Source organism: Lissotriton vulgaris, chromosome 7, assembly GCF_964263255.1.
Source record: "Lissotriton vulgaris chromosome 7, aLisVul1.2, whole genome shotgun sequence".
Lineage (NCBI taxonomy): Eukaryota > Metazoa > Chordata > Amphibia > Caudata > Salamandridae > Lissotriton > Lissotriton vulgaris.
In genome coordinates, this window is record NC_141695.1 from 1,622,391,092 (window position 1) to 1,622,417,464 (window position 26,373).

Below are 26,373 nucleotides of genomic sequence, written 5' to 3' on the forward strand. Positions count from 1 at the left end.
AACAAGTTTCCTTAAATTTCCTTTCTTATGAGATCGCAGCAACGCGCGACAGGTAAGCTAGTAGATTATAAAACCATCCAAGTACGAAAAGCTAAAACAAGAACAATCCTGGTTATGTTGACGCGAAGACATATATCAACGTGTCCCGCTTCTTGTGGAGAAGTGGAGGACTTCTCCACAAGAAGCGGGATGCGTTGATATATGTTAGGTCTTGTACAGCCGTGACTACGGATGCTGTACTACTTGTTTCACAGTCTTTGCTCTGAGGCTCTGTTTATCATAACAAGCAGACTGTTTTACTAAGTGTCACAAGATTACTTTTACTTGTGCTCTTAAAAAATTGGATACACGAACCATCCATCATTCAGAACACGCCGCCTATATAGCACTACACATTTCTTGAAAGTGTTCCGAAGCATTGTTCGTAAACAAATATTAGAGGTTTGGACTACCGCCATTGCTGGTGTTTTTCCCGAACAACAAAGGGATTCTTTGGACTTACCCAGCATCTTTACTAGCTTGCTGTTAAGCATTGAAAAAGTTGTCTACACGACGAAACACGTGTCAGCTGTCTGCATCTACGCTACATACTTTGCGTCAAAATAACCAGGATTGTTCATGTTTTAGCTTTCTGTACTTGGATGGTTTTGTAATCTATATTGCATGGTGCTGTGCTGTGTTCATTAAAACCAACTGACAACAAGGTAGGTTGTCAAACTAACTTGGTGCTGTGCTTTGTAATTTATGTTTGGTCTTTAAATGTATCGAGAAAATATTTTTTTTCTATACAGGATAACACTGGTTGAGTGGCACAGTGTTTTACATTGAACACGCTTCTACGTATATACTCAAACACCTATTGAAAGATAGTGCGGAGGTACTGACCTGTGCTATATTATCACTGCCATTTGTCCTTAAATTGTTACTATTGGAATCTGTTTGGAACCCAGGTGATTCTGTTGAAGCCTGCCATGATGGAAATGATCACGGTAGGGGCTGTTGAGTATAGAGATCAGCTCGATTCCATATGATGTATTCTTGGACTTGTAAGCTGCCTCCAGAATTGACCAAAATTAGGCCAACATTGGCCCACGGGAACACAGTACATACCCATGGCCCATCCAGATGAACATTCCTGGAACCGGGCCTGTACCACAGCCTGGGGAAACATCATTTAATACGAAGGCATTACCACTAATAACGTTTACCACGGGTCACTTACCACGCAAACGTCTTTTCAACTTGGGTGCCTTCCACGACCGTCTTTACCACGCAAGTACGTTCTGCGTGGGCTGGGGGGAGACGTGGTATTCCTTCTAGTCGTTCTGCGTGGACTTGGGCGGGCTGGGGGGGGCTCGGAGGGGGGGCTGGGGGGGTCTCCCCCCAAAAAAAGCCAAAAACAAAGGACTGGGTTACTTAAATAAAAAAAAACGCACTTCAGTACCACTGAAGTAAAAGGAAAGTGCCTCCCCCAAAGACGTGCCGTGTATGTCAAAATAGCAGTCCTTTTTTAGGTCGAGGACTATCGGTTCTGCCGTAAGGCAGAAACCGGAAGTCGGAGATTTAATGATTCTTAGAGTGCTGCATTTATCCCTCCCTCTTTTTGCTCTTTCTCCATTGGGTGGCTTCCTAAATGGAGGCCAGCCATTGGAGGAGAGAGCCTTCACTCCAAATAGGCTCCGTCTTTTTCGGATTTGGGGGCGTCATTTTTGCTGTTCTTTAGCTCGTGACGTAGTCCGTCACTCAGGACAGCAAAACCACGCCCCCAAATCCGAAAAATATCGGAAGCTCGAGTCCGCCATTTTTCCCGCCGTCTAGCCTGCACCAACCCGTCCCCTGTGAGGTCGCCTCTTCAGGGACCATTGGGCTCTCCTGCTGCCTTCACTGAAACCACAGAGCCTGCTTCGCTGACCCGCCGCTGGACCCCCACTTCTGGGGCCGCCCTGAGACGCTAACTCGGTATAAGTCCGTGCCGTACTGCCTGCACCGTGCGTCTCCGCTCAATCCTCGAGCCGAAGTACGCACTGCCCCAAAGCCAGACCGCACCGCACAGCGTTGTCCCTTCTACCGCCCAGAGCTGCTGTGTCCCAGCCGCCACCGGAGATCTGCCACCTCGCAGGACCAAGTGCGACTCGTACGCTTGGAGCGTACCAGCCACCCTGCACAGCACCTCTCCCCCGAAGCACCCGCTCTACTGGTGCGACTCGACCGGCATCGCCTACTACCCCAGTACGCCTCGAGTCCCTGCACAAACTCGGAAGGTACGCCTCGTACGCCGCATACGCTAGAAGCGCGAACAATTGCACTGTGTCTAGGTACGCCCCGTACGCTAGAAGCGTGAGGAATTTCACTGTGCCCGGTACGCTGCGAACGTACGCCTGAAGCGTACACCGGCGCCCTGTCCCTAATCGCCCCAGAGAGCCTGGAAGGTACGGCTCGCACACCGCCCTCGTGACCTGGCATTGTTTCCCCCTGAGGCCGCGCCGCACTACAGAGCCGCCCTGTACCCTTGAAGCGTACAGGGCCGCTCGGTGCCGCATTGCTGCCTCGGGGCTCCCTGGCCTGCCACGAAGGATCGCAGACGACACAGACCCCCGCAGAGCCCCTCGAGGTCTCGCCTGGACGCCCTGCCCTGCGGCGCCTCTCCACAGCCGGACCCCCGCACTGCCGAGGAACGTCTCTGTTTTGGCCCTGCAGTTTCTACAAAACACACCAGGTACATTGTGCAGCTCAATCCCGGGGGCCACAGGGGACCAGAAGGTCCGTTTTTCATTTCTCGTAAGTCTCTTGCCTGCCTGGTAGGGAGGCCTCGTGGGGCAGATCTACACAGAGCGCTATTTACAAGCGCAGTAACATTCAGAAGCCTTTGTGTTTTCATTTTGATACTTTAATGTTAGTATGTGTTGGAGCCGTTTGTTGTTTATCTGTCTTTAGGTCTCTGCTACAGAGAGTTTTGGTTCGAGCTGACTGTAGGCATACCTATTATTTCCAACGCAAAATATATGCTTAGAGTGGACCTTGGGCCTATCTTAGTTGTTGCTCTTGATCCATGGTTTTCCTCTCTATATATGTGTGTGCCTGGGCCAGGAGCATTCTGGTCTTCCAGTGTTGTGATTGGATGGCGTGTATCTTTTCACTGTGTACTTAAAGGACTCTCTTTTTAGGTATCGCCGTCCACACAGCGCACCTACCTGGTTGCAAAAGACCTATTGTGTTCTTTTCTTGGTTGGCTTTATTGTCACTCTCAGTTGCTCGCTTCTTCCTTGATCATGGCTTGCATTCTCATTCTTCTGCTTCTACCTCCCCATGACCACAGTCTCTTCCTCATCCTCTTGATTTGATTTCTTGTATCCTTCCACTGCTCACAGTAGGACAACTACTTTTTTTTCTTTTTCTTTCAGTGCTCCATGGGTGTCCATGTGCTTTCTAGCTCCCTCGGTTGTGAGCTGCTTTCCTCATCCAAACAACCCCCCACCCCCGGCGCTTGCGCTCTGTGTTGCTCTCTCCCTCTTGTGCAGGTCTTTCTTATGTGGCTCTCTCCATACACCTGCATTCCATGCTGCTCTCTATCTGCTTCTCCCCCACCACACTTCATATTGCTCTCTCCCTTGTGTGCTGCTCTCTATCTGCTTCACCACCACACTTCGTGTTGCTCACTCCCTCGTGTGCTCATGGTCGGCTTCGATACTGTTGGTGACTGCCTCCATGCCCGGCATAAGACTTCAATAGCTCCCTTCCTGTTAGACCATATGCCACATATTATTGTTTGTTCCTTTGCTGTGCTGTGATCAGCATTTGGTGTTCTCTGAGAACTTCACATCCTATTGGCAACAATGTGGCAACATTATGTTATTCACAGTTATTCCCGCATAGCGCTTAAATGCATAGGTACTAAGAAGTATTTGTGTAACTTGCAACTTGCGTTTCACGCAACAGAAACATTCATTTGAAAGAGCGCAAATATATGTTCAATACTTTTCAAATTTTGGTGGAACACGCCACACAAACAGACTGTAATGACAAATCTTCAGTTTGTATATATCTAGATCCTTTGGACTGTAGTATTGGCAGGATTGAGTTTATTGCAATTGCGCTACACGTTAGGCAACGGTATTTCATTGAAAGGTCGCTGTGGCTCAAAATCAGTATTACAATATGCATGCAGGGCAAAAATTTTATGCGCACAATTGCAAAGTGTATACATTTTTACACCTCCTGTTCATTATTTTCATTCGGTGAAATCCATGTTAGTACGGTTTTTATTTTCATGATCAGGGGGTTTTAAAAGCAGTGTTTAATCTGATGACTCGCTGATTGATAAAGGCTGTTCACAGCCGAAACGCGTCTCAGTGATTTTTCTGCAGAGTGTGGTGGGACCTAACCTCATTAAACTGGCTGGAATAATGAATTCTCGTGTGTGCCCCCTTTTTAGGTCGAGGACTCAGTTGCACTGGGGCATACATGCATCCCTGCAGAATAACCTAGGTTGGCATGTGTGACACAGCATCAGGAGTGGTGTGCAGCATGTCTGTGTGTGTGTGTGTGGCTCTGTGTGTGGCTCTGTGTGTGTGTGTGTCTCTGTGCGTGTGTGTGGCTCTGTGTGGATAGCTTTTTTTGTAGGTGGCTCTATGTGTGGGTGGCTCTGTGTGTGTGAGGGTGGCTCTGTGTAGGTGGCTCTGTGTGTGTGGATGGCTCTATGTGAATGACTCTGTGTGGGTGGCTCTATGTGCGTGTGTGTGTGGCTCTGTGTGGGTGCAAATGCAATAGCTCATGCATATACGAGCAATTAAGCTATTGGCATTGTAAATGAAAATGCCATTTATTTAACGATTAAGCTATTGGCAATGTAAATGACAATGCTATTTATTTATGATAAAAAAAGATGTCATGAGCAATGCCAATAGCTCTACCTTTAATAATGCCGAGACCATTGCATTGTAAATGCTTGTTAATTTTGGTAGACGTGTTTTGACACTTGTTTCCATGGTGGATGGAAGTAAGGGCTGCTGGTGAAAGACGGGAAGGTGTCAGGTAAGAAAATAATCTTTATTAAAAACATATATATATATTTAAGCGCACAGTAAAAGAAAAGAATAAATAAATCTAAGGTAATTTGTAGTAATTATGTCATTTTGTGCTTAATGGACGTTTCTACGCGTTTTATAATCCTTCGTTGTAAATTCCAGTGTGGTAAAGCCACTTGCGAACTAAAATTCGCGTGGTAATGCCATGCGTGGAACTTGTAATCATGGTAAAATCATATATTCCACAGCCTGTTGCTTTGTTGTTCTTTTCTCGACATTCAGGTGTTACATTCACTTTCGTTCTATTGATTGTGCCTCTCCCTTTGCTCTGCTAATCTCTAGATGCTGATGCCTGTGTTTTTAATCTACCTGTCAAAGCCTCTGCAGTGGGCCACACTCCCCCAGCAAAGCCACATGGAGGGGTTGCTGGGGGGGGGGGGGGGGGGGGGGCACGCTTTGGACCCAGTCAAGAGCTCTCCGGCGGGGGGGGGGGGGGCACCTCCCGTGCACTGTGCCGGAGGAGGGGGGCTTGAAGCTCGGGCACTCCCGCACAGCGGGGGCTATTGTTACGTCACGGAGCCTCTGCCCTCAGACTCTACCTAGCTACCTGAACCTTTGACTCTGCCCGGCCCGGCTATTGGCTCCCGCCTCCTGTCTGCTGGAGAGCTCCCTCTTCCTGGGAGTCCCCCCTCCCAGGCTGCCGCGTGCCCAGCCACGCCCCTTTGTGGGCGGGGCCGAACAGACAGCCCTCTGCTCCTTCCAGGGTTTATGCGGCCAGCAGTGTGACATCCATGCAGTGCTCAGCTGGGCGGGCTGCGGGCAGGAGTGGAGGCTTCAGAGGGCGGTGCGGTCTGTCAGCTCAGCACAGCACACGGGGATTCCTGCTTCTGCAAGATGGAACAGAAACTGCATACTTTTGACAAGCCCAAGGTACTGTAAACCGACCTCTGTCTGCAGCTATACAGGGAGGACAGCCGGGCAGGGACAGGCGCATCCCCTGCATCGTAAATAGCACCGGGGAACAGAAAAATGAATATTATTTTAAAGGTAGAACCTCCTTTGACGCCTCTTCCTCTGGCCATGTGGCAGAGGGAGCCCTGTCAAGAGGGCACGGCTTGAAATTCATCAATGAAGCCCAGCCTGTGTTCATTCAGCTGTGCCCCCTGGAGGTGAGGCTGGGTGCCCGGATGCCACCACAGCACTCGCCGGCTGTTCAGTATACAGTGCAGCATTCTTATCGGGTGTGTATGTTTTCACACCAGCAAAGTGCACACATTGAGGCAAGGAATGTGAATGGAAAATAGGACCCACTTCATTGAGCCGGCTGTTGCATTGAACTAGCCACGCGCCTCCGAATTACATAATAATAAAGAGCATATGTGGTTAGGTGGGCTAACATAATCATAAACTAAGTAGCACGCTCTCGAAAGGCAATCGGCTCCTGCGGTTGATAACAGGTGTTAATAATACCAGGTGGTTGCCAATGCTTGTTTACCGGCCACGTTCTCTACTGCGCTGCCCAGGTGCTCTGTGTTTATTTAGCTCGCGAGGTTGGCTCGGGAACCATGGGGCTGGCTTGCACTACAGGAAGGGTTTTGAACTTGGCCTTGTGAAGAAGAGTGACATTCAGGGGTCATCTGTAGTTCCATCTGGGGTCAAGTCCAGGATGCGGGCACACTGGTTTGAGGCTCGAGGGGAAAGATGTTGTATGCAGTCACCTTAGCAACCAATAGACTGCCTCCTGGTGAACCAGGGACCAATTGGAGGAGCAGCCTCTGAAAGAATGCCCCAACTTTGATCTATTTCCCGCTTCCCTCTGGGAAGATAGCTCGGTGGGCTGAAGTCATGCTGCAGAGATCTCTGCGTGGCCATTAGGTTACACGTCTCTTTCCTTGCAGCGCAACACTGACCCCGTCTTTCATCATTAAGAAGTTGATGATATGAGCACAAGTGCCTTAATTGGAACACCTTCTATTACCTCCCTTGGATACCCAAAGATATATGCTAGTGAAAAATACTTTTTATAATAATTACAAAAGTTACTTGTAGGCTGCTGCAGTAAAAATGAAAATATTGTGCACTCCAGGAACTGTAAGCTTAATCAAAGTTTCACAGAGAACCACAGTCATCTTTGCTATTACGTTTTAGGATAATCACACGTGACACATGACATGCTGAAGTTTCTTTCACTCCACTATTCACCATGAGTCTGTACATTTTAGTGGCAGTGGAAGCAGCCACTGGGTGCTAATTGGCGAGTTGCCATTATATTGCCTGCTAATTATATTTCAATAGGTGTTCCTACGTTGCCCTTATTCGCAATAAAAATGAAAGCTAATTTACTACCACTAACTATAGATTATTGACAAAAAATATTAACTTGCTTTTATACAAAGCTTACTACATCTGTTGGGCTGTTTCAAAGCACTGTACATCAATAGTATTAGTATTATAGGACTTAATGGTACTAATTTTTATTGTCCTCAAAAAGATGATAGGCTGAGCCAACGCTACTGGTATCGCCTCTAAAACTTTGAAAACAACAGCTCTAAAAATAACACTTTACAATTTTTGGTTCTAAAAAATAAATGCTTCAAAAAAGGAACACTTCCAAAAGTTTTACGGGTAAGGTTCCAGCTCATGGAGTTAAAGAGTTATCTCACTTAGAGCAGTGGTTGCTAACCTGTGGCTAGGGGAGCCTTGGGGAGGGGGGGGGGCTACATAGGGTGTCCACATTGCTTAGAAAATTAAATAATATTAACAGACTAATAAGGTGCCTATAAATAAACAAGCAAAATGTACAAATGAAATTTTGTAAACATTCTGTAAATGTGATGCAATTTGAAATTGTAGGTTAAAATTAAAATAGTACCCTCAGTTTGATTCGTGGGAGCAGTGAAAGTAAATTATTTGTTTAACAAATGCTTGTTCCTGTATTTTTTTAGTATTGTTTTGTGCTTCAAATCATCGAAAATGCTTAGGCCGATGTTCCCGGTTTACAGTGTCTCAGTGGGGGTCCCCAGATTCCAATAATTATTCAGTAGGGGGCACGGGTTCCAGTAATGATTAGGTGTGGGTCCACAGAAGTTAAACAGTTAAGGCCCACTGGCTTAAGTTAAAAGCAGTATGATATGGGTTAGGGGTTGATGTTAAACTTTAAGTGGATTTGGCATAGGGTTAATGTTTTGGGGTGTAGGGTTGAGGGTATGCAGTCTAGGGGTTAAATATGGTTACAAGTGTAGGAGTTTACTCACAGGGTTATGGTTAAAATGCTAAGTATGTTGTGTTAAGGGTTTGGAGTATATGAATAAGAACACGACTAAAGGGTTAACAGCTATAATTATATTTGTTTAGTGTGTTTAAGGTGCGTTGATGATCGTCCGAGTTATTTTTAGTCTTCTCTGTTTAAAATATCAAAATGAAGTGTTCACTTTTCAAAAGAATGCAGCACTTCATCTTTTTCTGAAGTCTGCCTCCAACTAGCTGCTCAAATTAGATTGTATTTGCTGCGGGCTGTCATTTCTGGCTTCGCTGGTCGTAGTTCAAACACAACTGGATTATAGCTTTCCTGAAATCTGGATGGTGAACACAGGCGCAGCGGAATCGGAAACAGTAGTTTAGCTGTTTTGTAAAGCGCTGCGTTCGCCTCAATGAGCTATCATTGCGATAAGCAATGAGAGATTAAATAAGAGACTGTTTCTGGCTTTGTAGGCACAGAAACGACATCAGCACACATTGCTCTTTTTGGGGCATGGCCGTTGGGGAATGCAAAGGAAATGACATGGAAGGGTAAATATTTGTTGTGGCGCTGGAATAATCTGGACACGAGTGTGTTTTATAATAACAAAGTACTTTTTATTTAGAGATCCATACATATTCTAAACGATGTAACTTACATATGTTACTCTCACTTAATTTAGTGGTACTCAGTTACCAACGTTGGAAGGATGAAAAGCTGCGGTATATTTGCCTGAATTCCAACCCATGGCCCGCAGAACATAGAAATAGTCGGCAAAAGGTGCTTACCTCACTGAGCCATCTTGCAGCAAAAAGACCACAACTCGTTCCTTGGCAGCAGAACGTGCAGTGGAATTTTGTTCTTCGATCATAGGCCTAACTTGGTTAATTATGCTGATTGAGCTGGCAGACCGAGACTCATAACTGGGGAGTAGCTGTCCCGTAGATTTTGTAGTAGTGTAAAACCTACTTTTAATGATGCCTATGGCACTCCAAATCCGCTGCCTATGTTCTTAACCCCACACTATATGTAGGCTCTTGCCCCTATATGGCCTCATTGCTCCTTGATGTCTTGGCAAATCCGGGTCACATACAGTTGGGGTACTTTATCTCATATATTGTGCACTTCTACTGAAGCATTTCCACCTTATGTTTTTATTTAATTATTTTGGATGATTTGCACTATTATTGTGCCTCATGCTGCCTTATATCAATTTGGACACAAAAATGCGATCCTTCTGATAAATAATTCGTACGTAATACAAAATGAGCGCAATCTATGGTCAGTTACCTGCTCTTTAGAACTAATAATAGTCACAGATTGCAAATATCCCGACAGTACATGCCGAAACCTTTATTGCACTTGTAATAGTTATTTGTTCCCTTGCTCTCCCAGGCTGTCTCCCCCCCTCACCCGCTTCCCTCTCCCCCCCTCTTCCTTTCCCTCTTCTCCTCCCCCCCTTTCTTTTTCAATTGTAACCTGTATGTTTGACAAAATGCAGATAAAGACTAATTTTTTTATAATGAGTGTGTCTCATGCTGGCTGGAAAGGCAGTGTAAGTGCAAGTGGGTTATAGTGCTTTCTGTCTCAGTGCAAAATAGTTCAGAGAATTGTACACTATTGTGTGCAGGGAAAAAGGATGGTACAAAACGGAGAGCACAGAGGTCAGTGATCAACTGGATTGCTTGAACAGCTAGCATGGAGTTCATAGTTTACATGGATTGCTCCAGAGAGTGGCATTTAATGATAAGAATAGGTTGTGCTGTCTAACAGGTCTCTTACTCTAGGCGCAGCCTATTCGGAAGCAGCTGGATTAATGTTTTGATAACTAAATAATCCATCATGAGCAAGGCCGTTTATAAACTGGGCAGAACCCGTGACAGTGGTGGAGTGAGTAAAGTGAAAGGAGAAAACCACAGACAGTGACGAGGAAAAAAATAAAGATGATTGAGAGAGAATACATAGAAATGCTGTAGAGGGTCTAAGGGATGAAAAACAACGCTAGAAGAAAACTGGAGACAGAAGGAGAAGCAAGAGTGAACAAGTGATGTCAAAGTCAGTTGATTTGGCTTTTATATAATAAAAAAGACTACTACGTGGGTCCAGGGTACGCAGACCAGGTACACCAGAGACAGCAGCAATGACGTATTGGAGCATTTGCATAGCGCCTCGAATGCCCCAAACCACTTCTGGGTGGTTAAGAATGAGTATAGCTTCGTTTGTTGTGCCTGTTCAACAGAGTGTGATTTTATGGAGTGGCCCGAGTGGCAAACATTCGTTTTTCATGCCCGAGACTAAGAGGGCTACTCTATGCATGTAGTGGTGAACTTAAAAGCATGGAATGTAGTTGATGTGTAAGAAAGACAGTCATGGATGTGCTAACCTTAGTTCTAGAAAGTAAGGTTACAAGTGTAATTGTAATTTTATTCATATAGCATTTATTACCCCTGACGAGGCGTAGAAACCCTTTATGGCGAGTAGCACGCTACTCCTGAACCCAAGGTTAGTGGTTATTGTTGCGTGCATTCACTCCAGCTACTTTTTGATAGAATTATATTAATACCAATTAGATGTGATCAATTCAATTGAATTGGCGATGTGGGCTCGCGTGGTGGTTTGTCTATTGTTCTGAGGCAACCATTTGAAGATCTTCCAGCATGCGTAGTATATGGTTTCAGGAGGTCCCACTGCTTTGACTTGAACCGTCATATTGAGCTTTTCTTCTAGGATGATCCCTAGATTTTTTGAGTGGTCTGTGGGTGTGGGTGTTGGTCTTAGCTCCGATGGCCACCGGTTGGAGCCTCATGGGGAGTTGTTGTTCCCGAAGACCATAACTTCCGTCTTGTCAAACTTTGAGATTCAGGTAGCTGGTTTGCATCCAGTCTGCTACCATGGTCATGCAGTTGTTGAAGTTGGTTCTGCTGGTTGTTGTCTTGTCCGTCAGGGAGAAGATGAGTGTATGTGACCCCAACAACAGCAGGAGCAGGACAGTCTTTGCTTAGATTGACAGAACAGCTGCTGTATCTTTCCTTCAAAATGTTTTCTTTAGTCTTCAAAATTTTGTAATTCCTTAACATTTTCTTGCCTTAAAATTGATTTTCTATGATTTGGTTTCCTCCAATGTGGTTTCACATACATCACCCCTTAATACGTACAAACCCTTTATTTGATACCCCCAGAAAGGGCCTGAAAACCTAACACAACCTCCAAGGATGAACCCAGTCAGGGCAGAACTGCCTTCCTTCCTTCTACATACCACTTCATAATTTCCTCCATCCACAACCTTCCCCAAAGTTTTTATCTGATTGACAGTCCTATCTTGTGACAGCGACACTGTTGTTAAGCCAATCCATTTTGTAAAGCATTCTGACACCCAGAAGGGTAAGTTACGCACTATATAAAAATGTATAAATAAAAATTAAAAAAAAAATAATCCACTGCTTCGTCCAGGATGCTTTCAGTCTTGGGTGATCTGAGAAGCCCTCAGTTCATCCAAATATGAAAGCAACCCACTTTCCTTACCAGGGTTTCCATTTGTTCTGCATGACCAGTTAAGCCCTGACTAAATGTACTGTGATAGTACACGTAGTTGAGGTTTTTGCTATTACAGTGTTGAATATGGCTTTTGTCAGTTCTCTGTTAAGATCATAACAGGGTTTCTAGAGAATATTTGTTGTCATAATTATTTTGCTTCCTAAGCAGGGCGCGCCCTACAACTGGGAACACCCAAAGGTGCATGTGGCGGCAGGAGATATGGGCCCACCAGAGGAAAAAAACAGAAATGCTTTATTGAAAGTGTGTCTATTTCACAAAGGAAATATGAAAGTGTTGAGCTTGGTCGAATTTTTGATTAGACGCATTCTTGTATCTCACCGATAGCCACAAAAAGTGTGTTATAAAGTGTATAAAATTATAAAATACACCTTATGCACACTTCCTGAAACGAAGTTGTCTCATTGCCGTCCTTAACCTTTAACACAAACACTACCGCCTCCAAAAACAAGGCTTAGCAAAGCCAATAGGTCTGGCCTTGGCAACGTGCTGCAAGGGTTATTGTTCATTTTTCACTGCCACCATATTCCACAAAAATAGAACGTAGAAGGTAACACAAAGCATACCACCTCTACATGTAGGCCATAGGCTGGAAATAAATCACTTACACTAAAAAACATTGCATGCAGTATTAATGAACCTGTATTCACAGCTGGCTGGTGTACTTAGAACAGATATGGAAACCCTTTACACCTGTAATGCACATCACAGGAATATATGTTTCTTATGGATACAAAAAAAGGTATTATTGGGTCTGAATTACTATAAATTGAACACATAGTTTACACATAGAAGGGTGACCAAAAAAAGAGAATAATATTTAAAGAATCGAAAGAAACAAACATTAAAAAAAGTATAGCGTTGGCCACCAACCCTGGCAATAGAATAATAATAATAATAATAATAAAAACATTTATTAAGCGCCTGGTTACACAGAAGTACAGTGCGTCCCCGCGCTATGGATGCATACCGACAGAACTCCAGAACAAAGTCCCACAGCTAAGGGGAGGGAACAACGGAGGGTGACTAGATCTTTGGGAATAAAAGCGTTTTCAGTTTCAGCCTGAAAAGTGATTCAGAGGGTTCCATCCGAAATTCCAACGGAAGTTCGTTCCAGTATTTACTGGCAAGAAACCTAAAGGATCTCCCTCCCATCCGAGCACGACAGATGCTCCCCATAAATCTCAGCAATCGTTTAGGACGATATATGGCCATCATCTTTTGTAAGTAGACGGGGCCACGGCCATAGGCAATGCGGTGGGTGATACACAAGATTTTAAACCAAATGCGTTCTTGTATGGGAAGCCATAGAGTGCCCTTCTTTGTGGGCAGATGTGCAGATGTTATCAGCAAAACGTAATTCACAGTGGGCGAGAGCCGATGGCTGATGTGAGAAATGACCCAATGCCCTGTGCTGTACCGTGTGGTGGGCGGAAGCAAAATGCAAATGATAGTTGAGTGGACCAATGAAGGAAGGGGTTGACAGAAAGGCCTGCTATATTCGTATAATCGTATGTATTTTTATGTGTTATGTTTTTATTGCAGGACACAGGATTGGAAAGACAGCTAAAGCTGTCTCTAGTCCAGATCTAAACAAAATGCACAAGCAGCAATTTTTATTTATTCACCTTTAGTGAAAAGTGCCTGATTCTAACTTAGATAAATGGATGCTTATGCAAAGATGTTTATACAATGAGGTGACTTTTGAATTCTGTTATTTCTTTGTGTGAAATATTTATATGTGATTTATAGTTGGTGAATGTGGCATTGGATTGTCTCTTGTGTGTTTGTGAGTATGCGCACACACGCTTGGAAAGGGGACATATGTGATAGGGTATACTTGAGAATTTTCACCTGAAGGCAGCAACATTCAGAGCCATCCAGGTCTCTAAGCATTGTACATTGTGTCCATGTCACACAGGAGAATTAAAGGCGTATGTATATGCAGGTAGAATATTGACCGGCCGGTCCATAGTTTAGAGGCTCGTGGAGAAGTGTGGCTCACTGGTTAGAGGAGGCAGGCCTGGAAGCAGAGGTCAGCCTGGGACCAGGGTTCAATTCCCGGCTCGGCGGGGTCTTGAGTCCTAAAATGTCCATGGACTCGACAATACTCGCTCCGGTGCCTCCTCGATTCACGGGTTCACACTCTGCGACTCTGGGCAATAGCTTGCTTAATCTCCACAACGGCCCCTCGTGGCGGGATGCCTGTCTTTCACCTTGCGGATACCCTGCCGGGGTTATCTCACAGGGGAATACCAGGACGGGTTCCCTAAGCAAGCGCTTAGAAACCACTCGTGATTTGCGCTATATAAATTCCTGTACATGACCACAAGAACTGATTAGGGAAAGTGGGAATTCCCGGGTGTTTCCTCACACTAAATACACGGTACAGATAAAATCGAAAGTATTCAAAACGGCTAGTTATTTCTGTTTGCCTAAGTGAACGTGTTTACTCAAAACAATGGATGACGCACTTCATGGATGACCTTTCATATGATGCAGGATTGAACTTTAGTGTAACTTCTCTAGACCCGCACTGTAAAGCATTTGCTATGCACCATGGTTCTGAAAAATAACTAAATCAGACATTTATTTCAAGATAATTTATCAGAATGCAAAATAGTGGGTGCTGTACATTAGAGGCCATTTTTTTCGCCATAACTCAATATTCTAGCGATGTGCTCAGACTGGGGCAAATTCACAACTTCTTTTTTCACTTGTCCCTCCTATAACTGACATATACCGCATACATTGAAAGGGATATCCTGTTGTTTCATAAGAAAGCACCACACAATTTAAGATTACTTACAGCAATGAAAGGTCAATCAAGTTTAAAAAATATTTTGCAATTTTAGAAGATCCGCAAATATTGCGACAATATTCTTTCTTCAATTCCTCAAGATGGGTTAAAAATGTAATTATTTGACAATTTAATTGTGGGGCCTTTGAGTCCATACTCATTATTATTGCCAATCTGCAGGTACGAATGCCTTTTTCATTAAACTTCCTCTTAAGCAAATCCCGGCGGCTGCGCCCCAACTCCGTGCAGATACATATCAAATGCATAAGAGAAGTGTGGAGAAGTGTGGCTCAGGGGTTAGAGGCGGCAGACCTGGAGCTTGAGTTCGGCCCTGGACCAGGGTTCAATTCCCCGCCTCGGCAGGTCTTGGGCTCAAAAATTCCACGGACTCGTTAATTCTCGCTCCGGTGCCTTCTCGACTCACGGGTTCACACTCTGCAACTCTGGGCAATAGCTTGCTTAATCTCCACAACCGCCCCTCGCGGTGGGATGCCTGGTTTTCACCTTGTGGATACCCTGCCAGGGTTATCTCACAGGGGAATACCAGGATGGGCTCCCTAAGCAAGCGCTGAGATGCCCCAGGGTAAGTCGTGCGCTATATAAGTTTCATTCATTTCATAAAGTCCTGTTCTGCTGCTCCACATAGATCGCAATCTTTTCGGCCAGGGGTCCTCCAAATCAGTTTATCAGCATTGGACGGCAGTTTCCCGATGCGCAGCTCCATATACTTAGTTTTCAAATGCGGCGGGAAGGTGAGGGCCAGATATGCTGCTGGCTCAGACCTCGTATATGCTTGTAAGACCATCCATGCATGCGTACGTCGACTTAAAATTGCTTTATCTTCAATTAATGAGTGCGTTTTTGCCACTTTTTTCATAATCATCTGAAAAGATGTACATGATAGTTTCCGTTGCCAGAGAACCTCCATCTTAGTTATTTTCAATAAAGAATTAAAATACTTTGCGTAGTGTGACTTTGGATAATTTTGCAGAGCTTCTCAGAGTGCAGAGTTGATATCTAGATCCCGATTCAGTGACCCAGTAGTTTGTTTGTGTTAGTGGTGAGCGGTGTGCACCACTGGCTCTTACTTCAGGGGACCATGAGAATTTGTCACCTCCTCATTGTTTCGGTTTGCTGAAGTCTTAACCTAATAAGGTAGCAGACTAGTTGTTGTTTCATTTCCAATTGGCATAGAAATAGAAGACGGTAAGCCAATTCCATCACAATTTCATTGTATTGATTGCCCTTTTTCTATTTCCATGAACTACAAAGGCAATACATGAGTATTCCTCTCTCTCTATGCATGGTGAAACTGACTGTACAATCTACGTGCTGGCTGCTGGCATTTGGGGGCGGCCATCGGAGGCACTGGGTAGTTGGAGCACAGCGGCTTCAGAGAAGGCCTCCTCTCCTGCTCACCAGCCTCCTCAGGCAAATTTTAGGGACCGGCATTTATTTTTGTTAAAATTAAGCACTCATGCTGACAGAATGCCAATCAGGCCCTTCTTGGAATGAGTTTTCAACTTTTAAAAGTTCATGTTGCCTTAATGAAAAGTTATGGTGCTTTGATTGTCTCTATTCCTGGGGTTATGTTTTGGATGTGGCCTAGGCCACTGTCCATGCTGAATTTGGATTACAAATTTCTCAATAAAGTGGCGGCTAACTACCTGCAGCACTAGCTTCACAATAGAGCTCATAATGACCAAAATGGCTTCATCCTCATGCACAATACCTCCTTCACAGCACTTAGGTTGTGAAAATAAAAAAAAAAAAAAGAAGTGCCAGGGCTCTCATCAGGAGGCCTCTGCAGCTTGCACCACACATTGTCCCTGCCAGCGCTGCCAATGACAGTAATTGTCCCTGCCAGCGCTGCCAATGACAGTAACAACACAGCTATTAGCCATCACACTCCTACAAGCGTGACAGTTCAGAATAGTCCAGGCCCCCCAAAGCTATAAAAATGGCTTGGGGGGCAGGTCATAGTAATTTTTTATGTATATTGAATTAATAATGAACTGTTGTTGTGGTCTTCTTTAAATTAGCCAGACTGTCACAAGCACCGGTGTTGGTGGTTAAGTTCCGATTGGGAACACCGGAAACCACTGGCTCAAACTAAGCACTACTCCTTCAGTATCAGCAATTGTACAACATCCGTGATGAGACTCCGGTATCGTGTTAAGCTGACACAACTATATTATCTATCAATGAAAAAGCGCTTAACACCCTCTATTGGGAATATCTGAGGGCAGTAATGCGACGTATGAACTTGGGCGCGCAGGGTGGGATGAATGGGTGAATGCATGTCAATACATAGAGTGACTATACAGGTTTGCGCTTTCTCAACGATGCTATTTGCATTGTCTGAGCTGTTCACTGGTATGCGCAGAAGAGAAGGATGAGGAATGGGTATCCTTTTTTGGGACGGGGAGCATGTTGTATCATTCTACGTAGACATCATGCTCTTATATCTCTGGGACATAAGCACTGGAGTCACTTGGAGTGATCTTGATCCTGGAAGCCCCGGGGAGGGTGTCTGGGGTGCATAATGATTGGTAGAAAAGATGTGCTTTTCCTACTCCCCTGAACTGCAGCACGCGCTGGCTGCGGTGACACACCTGGGCATTAAATAGGAACCTACCCTGATCCTTTAATACTTGGGGAGTCAAATTAGAGAAGGTAACTTGAGTAGCATCCTGCAAGCTCAGAATGGAAATATCACCTTTTACTTTGTCTAGGATGGTGATATTGCAGTGAGTGTTATATTACTTCACAAACCTCCCAATCTGGATGTCTCAGAGCTGGTTCAAAATGTGCTGAAGACACTATTGAGGCGTTTGATATGTGACTGGAGGGTCATCAATGAGTGTCATTGTTTACTTTACAATGTTCAGCACAAAATGGAGGTCTTAGGGTTCCAGATTATGAGATATACCAATTGGTGGCCCAGTTACAAAAGCCAGGGAGATGGCTTGTGGGAGAGAACTTAGCAGAGATGGGAGAGCTACGTGCCCTCTGTCAGGAGGGAGCATGATTAGTGCAACTGCTGGGAGTCAGACTGAGACTAACCCGCCAACCAAATTTCTTACTATTGTGCTCTGCTACTGGAAAGGAACAGTTAAGAAAACCTGGCAGTGCCCCTTGGATGCCCCAGCCCTGCTGCATATTGGACTGCCCACAACAAGGGGAGTGTTTCACACAGCGACACGATTGAGGGAATGAACGAATATTCTGATAGTGGGTTTAGAAGTTTGGCTTCTATGATTGATGAAGATGGTGTACCAAGGACTCAATCTTTAGTTTATGGAGCAATAGTGGGAACATAATGTCATTGATGGGAAGAAGGGCAGTTGGTACTTGGTAGATCAATCACACAAGTTATTACAGCTCCTGTTTACCTTCGGTGAAGGGCGCAGGCTTATCTCCTTGTTATATAAGATGCTTTCTTAATGGCTCTAAACAGCTAGCCAACATTGAGCAATAGGTGGGAGGAAGCAACAGATAGTTTCGAGGAAAAGAATAGAGCATATCCTTGAACACAGCATAACGCATCTGGCAATACCTGGTACAAGTACACACAATTTAATTAGAGATAGTTTCTAGGAAAACAAGCATTGGAAATGCAATAGGTCTCGCATTAGGAAAGTTTGAGCTATTGGTATTGTAAATGACACTTTTTTTTATTTATGTGTTGGTTTTGAAAGTAGCAAAATTAATAGCTTTGTCAGTTACAATGTCAATAGTTTTAACTTTTGCAAATGTGACACCTATAGCATTTGTAATGCAATGTGTGTTGTATTTACGGGACTTAGATGTCTTGATATTACAAATAACAATGGCTTTTAATTTTGTAAATAATTAATACTTAAATAAAAGTTATTGTAATTTATAATGGCAATAGCTTAAACGTTTGTAAATAACTTTTGTGAAGATTATGTTCAGTGTATTTTATTGTGACGAAAAACCAAGAACATTGCATTTGCACCTACACACACACAGAGCTACACACATATAGATGTGGTGGTGGTGGATCTGGGGGATATGGTGGTGGTGGATGTGGTGGTGGTGGTGATGGTGGATGTGGTGGTGATGGTGGTGGATGTGGGGGTGGATGTGGTGGTGGATGTGGTGGTGGTGGTGGTGGATGTGGTGGAGGTGGTGGATGTGGTGGTGATGTGGTGGATGTGGTGGTGGTGGATGTGGTGGTTGTGGATGTGGTGGATGTGGTGGTGGATGTGGTGGTGGAAGTGATGGTGGTGGGTGTGGTGGATGTGGTGGTGGTGGTGGTGGATGCGGTGGTGGATGAGGTGGCGGATGAGGTGGTGGATGTGCTGGTGGATGTGCTGGTGGTGGATGCGGTGGTGGATGTGGTGGTGGTGGATGTGGTGGTGGATGTGGTGGTGGTGGATGTGGTGGTGGATGTGGTGGTGGATGTGGTGGTGGTGGATGTGGTGGTGGTGGTGGATGTGGTGGTGGATGTGGCGGTGGATTTCATGGTGGATGTGGAGGTGATGGTGGATGTGGTGGTGGATGTGGTGGTGGATGTGGTGGTGGTGGTGGTGGATGTGATGGTGGATGTGATGGTGGATGTGGTGGTGATGGTGGATGCGGTGGTGGAAGTGATGGTGGTGGGTGTGGTGGATGTAGTGGTGGTGGATGCGGTGGTGGATGAGGTGGTGGATGAGGTGGTGGTGGATGTGGTGGATGTGGTAGTGGATGTGGTGGTGGTGGATGCGGTGGTGGATGCGGTGGATGTGGTGGTGGATGCGGTGGTGGATGTGGTGGTGTTGGTGGATGTGGTGGTGGATGTGATGGTGGATGTGGTGGTGGATGTGGTGGTGGATGTGGTGGTGGATGCGGTGGATGCGGTGGTGGTGGTGGAAGTGATGGTGGTGGGTGTGGTGGATGTGGTGGTGGTGGATGCGGTGGAAGTGGTGGATGTGGTGGTGGATGCGGTGGATGTGGTGGTGGATGCGGTGGATGTGGTGGTGGTGGATGTGATGGTGGATGTGGTGGTGGATGTGGTGGTGGATGTGGTGGTGGATGCGGTGGATGCGGTGGTGGTGGTGGTGGATGCGGTGGTGGTGGTTGTAGTGGATGTGGTGGTGGATGTAGTGGTGGTGGGTGTGGTGGTGGTGCATGCGGTGGTGGTGGATGTGGTGGATGTGGTGGTGGATGTGGTGGTGGTGGATGTGGTGGATGTAGTGGTGGATGTGGCGGTGGATGTCATGGTGGATGTGGAGGTGATGGTGGATGTGATGGTGGATGTGGTGGTGGTGGGGGTGGTGGATGTGATGGTGGATGTGGTGGTGATGGTGGTGGATGTGGGGGTGGATGTGGTGGTGGATGTGGTGGTGGTGGTGGTGGATGTGGTGGAGGTGGTGGATGTGGTGGTGATGTGGTGGATGTGGTGGTGGTGGATGTGGTGGTTGTGGATGTGGTGGATGTGGTGGTGGATGTGGTGGTGGAAGTGATGGTGGTGGGTGTGGTGGATGTGGTGGTGGTGGTGGTGGATGCGGTGGTGGATGAGGTGGCGGATGAGGTGGTGGATGTGCTGGTGGATGTGCTGGTGGTGGATGCGGTGGTGGATGTGGTGGTGGTGGATGTGGTGGTGGATGTGGTGGTGGTGGATGTGGTGGTGGATGTGGTGGTGGATGTGGTGGTGGTGGATGTGGTGGTGGTGGTGGATGTGGTGGTGGATGTGGCGGTGGATTTCATGGTGGATGTGGAGGTGATGGTGGATGTGGTGGTGGATGTGGTGGTGGATGTGGTGGTGGTGGTGGTGGATGTGATGGTGGATGTGATGGTGGATGTGGTGGTGATGGTGGATGCGGTGGTGGAAGTGATGGTGGTGGGTGTGGTGGATGTAGTGGTGGTGGATGCGGTGGTGGATGAGGTGGTGGATGAGGTGGTGGTGGATGTGGTGGATGTGGTAGTGGATGTGGTGGTGGTGGATGCGGTGGTGGATGCGGTGGATGTGGTGGTGGATGCGGTGGTGGATGTGGTGGTGTTGGTGGATGTGGTGGTGGATGTGATGGTGGATGTGGTGGTGGATGTGGTGGTGGATGTGGTGGTGGATGCGGTGGATGCGGTGGTGGTGGTGGAAGTGATGGTGGTGGGTGTGGTGGATGTGGTGGTGGTGGATGCGGTGGAAGTGGTGGATGTGGTGGTGGATGCGGTGGATGTGGTGGTGGATGCGGTGGATGTGGTGGTGGTGGATGTGATGGTGGATGTGGTGGTGGATGTGGTGGTGGATGTGGTGGTGGATGCGGTGGATGCGGTGGTGGTGGTGGTGGATGCGGTGGTGGTGGTTGTAGTGGATGTGGTGGTGGATGTAGTGGTGGTGGGTGTGGTGGTGGTGCATGCGGTGGTGGTGGATGTGGTGGATGTGGTGGTGGATGTGGTGGTGGTGGATGTGGTGGATGTAGTGGTGGATGTGGCGGTGGATGTCATGGTGGATGTGGAGGTGATGGTGGATGTGATGGTGGATGTGGTGGTGGTGGGGGTGGTGGATGTGATGGTGGATGTGGTGGTGATGGTCAATCAATCAATCAAAGACATTTATAGAGCGCACTACTTACCCGGAGGGTCTCAAGGCGCTTGGGGGGGGGGGGGGTGCTGCTACTGCTCGAACAGCCAGGTCTTGAGCTTCTTCCTGAAGGAGAGGTGGTCTTGGGTCAGGCGCAGGTCGGGAGGGAGGGAGTTCCAGGTCTTGGCAGCCAGGTAGGAGAAGGACCTTCCTCCTGTTGTCGTTCTTCGGATGCGGGGGACGGCGGCGAGGGCGTGCCTGGCTGATCGGAGGTGGCGTTTGGGAGCGTAGAAGTTGATGCGGTTGTTGAGGTAGCTCGGGCCTTGATCGTGTAGGGCTTTGTGTGCGTGGGTGAGGAGACAGAAGGTGATTCTTTTGTTGACGGGGAGCCAATGCAGGTCTCTCAGATGTCCGGAGATGTGGCTGTTTCGTGGGATGTCGAGGATGAGTCTGGCTGAGGCGTTCTGGATCCGCTGGAGTCTCTTCTGGAGCTTGGCGGTGGTTCCGGCGTAGAGGGCGTTGCCGTAGTCCAGTCGGCTGGTGACGAGGGCCTGGGTGACCGTCTTCCTGGTCTCGGTGGGGATCCACCGGAAGATCTTTTGTAGCATGCGCAGGATGTTGAAGCACGACGAGGAGACGGCGTTGACTTGTCTGGTCATGGAGAGGGAGGAGTCCAGGATGAAGCCCAGGTTGCGTGCGTGGTCTGTTGGTTTGGGTGCGGTGCCCAGGGCGGGGGGCCACCAGGAGTCGTCCCAGGCGGAGGGCGAGGAGCCCAGGATGAGGACTTCCGTCTTGTCTGAGTTCAGTTTCAGGCGGCTGGTCGTCATCCACTCGGCTACCTGTTTCATCCCTTCGTGAAGGTTGGCTCTGGCGGCGGCGGGGTCGTTGGTCAGGGAGAGGATCAGCTGGGTGTCATCGGCGTAGGAGATGATGTTGAGGTTGTGTTGGCGTGCGATGGCCGCGAGGGGGCTCATGTAGACGTTGAAGAGGGTGGGGCTCAGCGAGGATCCTTGAGGGACGCCGCAGATGACTTTGGTGGCCTCTGACTTGTACGGTGGTAGACAGACTCTCTGTGTTCTTCCGTCGAGGAAGGAGATGATCCATTCCAGTGCCTTCTCCTGGATTCCGACGTTGCTGAGGCGCTGCACTAGGGTGCGGTGGCAGACAGTGTCGAATGCCGCGGAGAGGTCTAGGAGGATGAGGGCCACTGTTTCTCCGTTGTCCATCAGGGCTCGGATGTCATCGGTGGCAGCGATGAGGGCGGTCTCGGTGCTGTGGTTGGCTCGGAAGCCAGACTGTGAGGGCTCGAGGGATCCATTCGTCTCGAGGAAGGCGGACAGCTGTTTGTTGACGGTCTTCTCGATGACTTTGGCTGGAAACGGGAGGAGCGAGATGGGGCGGTAATTCTTGAGTTCGGTGGGGTCCGCTGTTGGTTTCTTTAGTAGAGCGCTGAGTTCGGCGTGCTTCCAGCTCTCCGGGAAGGTGGCGGTGTCGAAGGAGGTGTTGATGATGTCCCGCAGGTGGGGTGCGATGACAGCGTCGGCCTTGTTGAAGACGTGGTGAGGGCAGGGGTCGGTCGGAGATCCGGAGTGGATGGAGTTCATCATGCGGACGGTGTCTTCGGTGCTGATTGGAGTCCAGGCGCGGAGGGTGGAGGTGGGGGGCGTTGCTGCGGTCGTGGCGTGCGTCGGTTGAATGCTGAAGCTGTTGTGTATGTCCGCGATCTTGTTGTGGATGTAGGAGGCGAGGGAGTTGCAGAGGTCTTGCGATGGGGTGATGTCGTTGTTTCCGGCGTTGGGGTTGGAGAGCTCTTTCACGATGTTGAAGAGTTCCTTGCAGTTGTGTGCGTTGTTGTCCAGCCGGTCCTTGTATGCAGTTTTCTTGGTGGCGCGGATCAGTTGGTGGTGCTTCCAGGTGGCAAGCTTGAGGGTGGTCATGTTGTCCGGTGTTGGTTCCCTTCTCCAGACTTTCTCGAGGGCTCGGCAGTTCTTCTTGGAGCTCTTGAGTTCGTCGGTGAACCATGGGGCTTTCTTGCTGCCGGGTCTGCTGGGCGGGGTCTTCAGTGGGGCGAGTTCGTCCGCGCAGTTGCTGATCCACTTCGTGAGGTTGTCGGCGGCCTGGCTGGGGTTCGCTGAGCTGGCGGGAGGGTGCTGGCTCAGGGAAGCGGCGAGCTGGTCGGCTGTGATCTTGTTCCAGCTTCTTCGGGCAACCTGTTGCTGGTGGTGGTGGATCGTCGTTCTTCTGAAGGTGAAGTGGACGCAGCTGTGGTCCGTCCAGTGGAGTCCTGTAGCGTGGCTGAAGGCGATGTCTTTGCTGGATGAGAAGACGGCGTCGAGTGTGTGTCCGGCGAGGTGGGTGGGGGTGGACACCAGCTGCTTGAGTCCGAGGTTGGCGAGGTTGTCGAGCAGGGTGATGGTGTTGCGGTCGTTGTTGTTCTCCAGGTGGAAGTTGAGGTCCCCCAGGAGGATGTAGTCAGCGGAGGGGAGGGCATGCGGGCTGACGAAGTCGGCGATGTCCTCGCTGAATTGTGTGCGTGGTCCCGGGGGTCGGTAGATCAGGGTGCCTCTGAGGGTGGTCTTCGGGTCGGTGTGGATCTGGAAGTGTAGGTGTTCGGCGGTGGTCAGGGTGTCGTCGGTGTTGGTCGTGATGCGGATGGTGTCCCTGTGGATGATGGCGATGCCTCCTCCCATCTGGTTGGCGGTGCGGTCCCTCCGGGTGATCTTGTAGCCCTCTGGGATGGCGATGGCGATGTCGGGCGCTGAGGAGTCGTTCATCCAGGTTTCCGTGAGGAAGGCAACATCAGGAGCTGTGGTGTCGAGGAGGTTCCAGAGTTCGATGGCGTGTCTGTGGACGGAGCGGGTGTTGAGCAGGATGCACTTGAGGTGGTTGCTGCTGGTGTTCGGCTTGGCGGGTGCTGGTGCGAGGCAGGTCCGGATGCAGGTGAACTTGCAGGCGTGGCAGCTGAAGGGTCCGTGGGTGCGTCTCGGGGTGGCTCGGTAGCATCCCGGGGTTCGGCCGGTGTTGAGCGCGTTGAGGGTGGCGGTGGTGTACGTCCGGTGGGTGGGCTGGGGTCCTCGGGGGCCAGGGGTCCTGGCACTGGGCGCGGTCCAGGCGCGGACGGGCGCGGACGGGCTTACCTTTGGCGTGCCTTCGGCGCACAATCGGCGCTCCCGCTGCGCGCGTCTGCTGCGCGGTCGCTCCGGGGGCGTCATAAGAAGGGAGCCGGTAGGGAGGGTCTACGGGGAGGCGGGAGCGGGCCGACCAATCGGCTGGCGGGGGGGCGGGGCCGCGGGCTGGCAGCGGCGGGAAAAAAGAAGTCGGGCTTGGTGGGCGGCCCTGCGGTGGCTGGGGCAGCGGCGGGAAAACAGAAGGCAGAGGCTGGGAGGGTGGCCCTGCGGCGGCTGGGGCAGCGGCGGGAAAAACCGAATGCGGAGGCTTGGAGAGCGGCCCTGCGGCGGCTGGGGCAGCGGCGGGAAAAACCGAATGCGGAGGCTTGGAGAGCGGCCCTGCGGCGGCTGGGGCAGCGGCACAGAGAACAGGTATGCAGCGGGCAGCAGGAACAGGTATGCAGCGGGCAGCAGGAGGGCAGAGGGGGCGACCAGGCCAGAGGCGCAGTGGATGTGGAGAAAGTGGTGGTGGATGTGGTGGTGGAAGTGATGGTGGATGTGGTGGTGGAAGTGATGGTGGTGGGTGTGGTGGATGTGGTGGTGGTGGATGCGGTGGTGGATGAGGTGGTGGATTTGGTGGATGCGGTGGTGGATGTGGTGGTGGTGGATGCGGTGGTGCATGTGGTGGTGGTGGTGGATGTGGTGGTGGTGGATGCGGTGGAAGTGGTGGATGTGGTGGTGGATGCGGTGGATGTGGTGGTGGTGGATGCGGTGGATGTGGTGGTGGTGGTGGTGGTGGTGGATGTGGCGGTGGTGGATGTGGCGGTGGTGGATGTGGTGGTGGTGGATGTGGGGGTGGTGGATGTGGTGGTGGATGTGGTGGTGGATGTGGCGGTGGATGTCATGGTGGATGTGGATGTGATGGTGGATGTGGTGGATGCGTGGTGTGGTGGTGGTGGATGTGGTGGTGGATGTGGTGGTGGATGTGGTGGTGGATGTGGTGGTGGATGTGGTGGTGGATGTGGTGGAGGATGTGGTGGAGGATGTGGTGGAGGATGTGGTGGTGGATGTGATGGTGGATGTGATGGTGGTGGTGGTGGATGTGGTGGTGGATGTGGTGGTGGATGTGGTGGTGGATGCGGTGGATGTGGTGGATACGGTGGTGGTGGTGGATGCTGTGGTGGTGGATGGGGTGGTGTGGTGGTGGGTGTGGTGGTGGTGGTGGATGCGGTGGATGTGGTGGATACGGTGGTGGTGGTGGATGCTGTGGTGGTGGATGGGGTGGTGTGGTGGTGGGTGTGGTGGTGGATGTGGTGGTGGATGTGGTGGTGGATGTGGTGGTGGATGTGGTGGTGGATGTGGTGGTGGTGGTGGTGGTGGTGGTGGTGGTGGATGTGGTGGTGGTGGATGCGGTGGAAGTGGTGGATGTGGTGGTGGATGTGGTGGTGGATGTGGTGGTGGTGGATGTGGTGGTGGTGGATGCGGTGGATGTGGTGGTGGATGCGGTGGATGTGGTGGTGGTGGATGTGGCGGTGGTGGATGTGGCGGTGGTGGATGTGGCGGTGGTGGATGTGGTGGTGGTGGATGTGGCGGTGGTGGATGTGGTGGTGGATGCGGTGGTGGATGTGGCGGTGGATGTCATGGTGGATGTGGATGTGATGGTGATGGTGGATGTGGTGGTGGTGGATGCGGTGGTGGTGGATGTGGTGGTGGTGGATGTGGTGGTGGATGTGGTGGCGGATGTGGTGGCGGATGTGGTGGCGGATGTGGTGGCGGATGTGATGGTGGATTTGATGGTGGATGTGGTGGTGATGGTGGATGTGGTGGTGATGGTGGATGTGGTGGTGGATGTGGTGGTGGATGCGGTGGATGTGGTGGTGGTGGATGCGGTGGATGTGGTGGATGCGGTGGTGGTGGTGGATGGGGTGGTGGTTGTAGTGGATGTGGTGGTGGGTGTGGTGGTGGTGGTGGATGCGGTGGTGGTGGATGTGGTGGTGATGGATGTGGTTGTGGATGTGGCTGTGGATTTCATGGTGGATGTCATGGTGGATGTGGAGGTAATGGTGGATGTGATGGTGGATGTGGTGGTGGATGTGGTGGTGGATGTGGTGGTGGATGTGATGGTG

At 49.3% G+C, this 26,373-nt stretch overlaps 1 protein-coding gene across 1 annotated transcript in view; it reads left to right on the top strand.

Moving 5' to 3' along the window:
• Positions 1–5,781: 5,781 nt before the first annotated feature.
• Positions 5,782–26,373, top strand: part of ADA (adenosine deaminase) — a 274,533-nt gene continuing 253,941 nt past the window's right edge. Inside the window, exon 1 of the mRNA XM_086932554.1 lies at positions 5,782–5,954. Within this exon, the coding sequence (XP_086788680.1) occupies positions 5,919–5,954 (36 nt within the window). The 5' untranslated portion in view covers positions 5,782–5,918. The remainder of the gene's footprint in view (positions 5,955–26,373) is intronic.